At 34.7% G+C, this 3594-nt stretch overlaps 1 protein-coding gene across 1 annotated transcript; it reads right to left on the reverse strand.

The window, feature by feature from the left end:
- Positions 1-1239: 1239 nt before the first annotated feature.
- Positions 1240-3206, reverse strand: LOC149157166 (inorganic pyrophosphatase 1-like). Its single transcript, XM_089445582.1, has 5 exons — positions 2917-3206; positions 2578-2699; positions 2263-2467; positions 1729-1883; positions 1240-1621 (listed from the first exon to the last, which is right to left on the reverse strand). Exons 1-5 carry the CDS (start codon positions 3067-3069, stop codon positions 1507-1509), a joined length of 750 nt encoding a protein of 249 aa, XP_089301708.1. The 5' UTR covers positions 3070-3206; the 3' UTR covers positions 1240-1506.
- Between the last annotated feature and the right edge of the window lie 388 nt (positions 3207-3594).

The following is a 3594-nucleotide window of genomic DNA, read 5'->3' on the forward strand; positions in this document are numbered from 1 at the left end:
GAACCCCATAAACATAATGCATATGCTCCTTCATACATCATTTTATCATGTCGTGTCAAGTGAGTACATGGACTTTAATTCTTGTTTGCAATCAAGAAGGTTGTTCATGATGGTCGTTCCATCTGCATTATTAAATTGTGTAATATTCATGAATGAATTGCGTTTCAGTCGTAAAAATTGAAAAAGCCCGACGGACTTTAATTCTTGTTTGCAATCAAGAAGGTTGTTCATGATGGTCGTTCCATCTGCATTATTAAAATGTGTAATATTCATGAATGAATTACGTTTCAGTCGCAAAAATTGAAAAAGCCTGACGGACCGGCCTCTAATTACAACATAAAAAATTGCACACACAAAGAATTCAGATGGACAAGCCACTAACTCCGACGTAGAAAATGGCACACACAAAGAATTCAGACAGACAGGCCACTAACTCCGACGTAGAAAATGGCGCACACAAATGTCAAATGGAGCGCAGAAGTGGTGCACACAAATGTCAAGTGGAACACAAAAAGGCGGGCGTAAAAGTTTGTGACAAGTATGAGACAGAGAAGTGCACATATGTCAAATGGACACAAAAAGTGTTGACGAATGAACTAATTCAAAAGAAGGCCTATTGGCCTAAAAATCATAAATTTAAAAAGTTTTAATTAAATGTTTAATTTATGCATGGAATTGCAAAACAAAAAATAGTACAACCATATAAATAATAAATAATATTATCATTCAACAAATAAATATTAAATATATTTTTAAAAATAAACAATAAATTAATTTTTAATAATATTATTTAAATTTTTTTTATTAAAATTAAAAATAACTTTATTAATTTGATAGTTTAATTGGATTTTCAATTTAATAGGTTTATAAATTTAAACTCAAAATTGAAAATATCAAAATAATTTGCCTTGTCCACTCTATAAGGAGCTATACATATATATTTTGATGATTTGATCGGGAAATTGTCAAAGTTAATTTTAACCCACATTTTTTTGAAGTGTCACACCCATATGGATGCTATTCTATAAAGTGCTATCCATATATATATATATATTTGATGACTTGATCAGAGGGATTATCAAAGTTTACTTGGATGATTCCATAGTTAATTTTACCACAACATAGTTTATTTTAAGCCACATCATTTTTGTAAGTGTCAGAAGTATAGAATTTCTATTTTTAAGCACTTTTTCAAGTCATAGACTTTTGTCAAAATATAAAATTTCATTAAAATTTAAAAAATTTGAAACATCACTTTGACTTTCAGAGTCAAATAAATCTATGTACATTGAAACATCACTTTGACATTCAAAGTCAAATACATCTCTTGGAAGGGCCCACTTTGAAGTGAGCTTTCAGCGAAACTTCTGAATAGAATTTTATAAAAATATATGGACAATGCATCCAGACACCTATATGAGCCATTAATACATATCATCAATGTAATCATGCAGAGCAGGAAAAGGGGGTTAGCATATATGTTGTGTGTGACAGAGATTAGAATAATTAAGGCTCGAGTAACTTGACAAACAAATCTTCAACATCTTTTGCATTAGACCATTCATGCACTTCAGCCTTGACAAGATCACGGTTCTTCTGAATAAGCTTCCACAGCGGGTATCTGCCAAAACATTAATCAATACAAGGTGTTTTATGAGAACTTGGTTAACATTAATATCACTGAAAGAATCCTGGGAAACAAAATTTTGGTTTAATGGTATCACTTACTCTTTTCTGGGCAAAACATGATCTCCATCTCTCAACTTCAAGGAAGGGCAGAAATCTCCACTTCCATCCCCAAGATAAATAAATTGTTTTTTATCAGCTGGTTCTCCTGATTCCCCTTCCAAGGACTTTCGCATAATCTCATCTATTATTGCTCCCTGCAACGCAGAAAACTATCAGCATGCAATATTTCTCTAATAACTATTTGCACTCAGAGAAGAAAAGTGAGATGAATTCCAGAGTCAGAAAAGGGATGGAAGGATCCATCAACTCTTTGGGTGTATTCATTGGATGCATTGTCCATTGGATACAGACAACAGAAGCAGAAATACATTTAAACCCTGATTATCTCAGATTCAGACAAATGTCCTATAGAATAAATATCATAACTCCATATTTGCATATCGGACCTGTAAATTATAAGTTATAGGTCCAAATATACATATCAGAACATGTGATATTCTATAGCAATAAGCATATGAGACCCCAGTTTAGATGGGTGTTTGCTAATGTGTAACAGTTGAGAATAATGAATACCTTGCACATATTAGGAGGGCAGAGGCCGCAGCCATGAGGAGGGCCTTCAGTAAAGGGATGAAAAGGCTGAATCCTCAATCTCCCCTTCTCATCAACAAATGCTGGATTTGTCTTAATCTCAGTGAAGTATTGGAGCAGGTCATGGGCTTGAAGAATGGTCTTTATGAAGAACATATTAGCATCGCTCACAATTCGAAGTTCACACCTGCAACACCACAACAACCAAAGAATACTTGATTACAATCAATGCAGACTTCTTCAGTGAAATCTAATAAACTAAAAAGGAGGAGAAAGAGCCATGATATCATAACCCACCCCATGGAGAAGGCAAATTTGATTGCACTTATAGTTTCTGGGTACAGAGGAATGGTCTTCAAACTCTCTTCAATATCGCTTATCGTCTTTCCCTGGTCATGCAGCTCCCCCATTATTTTATCCTTCACGCACAAACCAGCATATTAATTGCAGAAAATCTCAAGGATGCTTCTAGCATTTTCAGTAAAGTTGACTACTTGAGGATTCTAATGAGCACCTGCTGGTATGAATCTAACCAAACGCATAACAAAAATGGGCACAAGTTGCAGTAACCCCTGAACCAACAAAAACTCAATCTCGCATTACATGAAGATCAAAATACAAATAGTAATTACTTACCATAAGAGTATTCCATGGAAGCGTGGGGAGCAAAGCCTGGAAGAGCGGAGTGGCTCCGAGCTGTTCAATCACCCAGGGATCGCTATCACAGTCAATTATGGTGAGATCGAAATCAAATACAATCACAGTACTACTGCCCTTCATGCATCCCATAGCTTCGCAAGCAGGCAGAAAGGAAAATGAATAAGTTAAAACCAGAGAGAAGACCACAGAGAGATTTGTGTGAGAGGAAGGATGGTAAAAAGCCCTCTTATATCACAACAACCACCAGGGAATATTATGGTAACAAAGCATATTCGAGGAGGATGTTATTGCGTAACCCAAAAGCATAAAAGCATCAACGTATATTCACTGGTTTCTCGCGTGTCGGTCAATCCGCGCCAACGACCAAGGAGTCCATTACCACATGGACTCCTCTCCTGTCGAGAATAATATTCACAGCATATGCTCTTTTACATGTAGGTGCTTTCTTTTGTGCCACTCCTTTTATTTTTTTTACGCGTAAGGTTTGTGAGATTAAAAATGGTTTATAAGATTATTAGTTTTTTTGTTTTTTAATATTTTGTAATTTTATTTATTTATTTATGTAAATTAATGATGAAGTGATATCTAATTTTCCAATAATTTTTTAGCTGAAAAGACAATAATTTTTTAGAATCTGAGGATAGTCTTTTCTCC

The sequence above is a fragment of the Pinus tabuliformis genome, chromosome 9, assembly GCF_031772625.1.
Source record: "Pinus tabuliformis cultivar Carrire ecotype Pingquan chromosome 9, CPIR1, whole genome shotgun sequence".
Lineage (NCBI taxonomy): Eukaryota > Viridiplantae > Streptophyta > Pinopsida > Pinales > Pinaceae > Pinus > Pinus tabuliformis.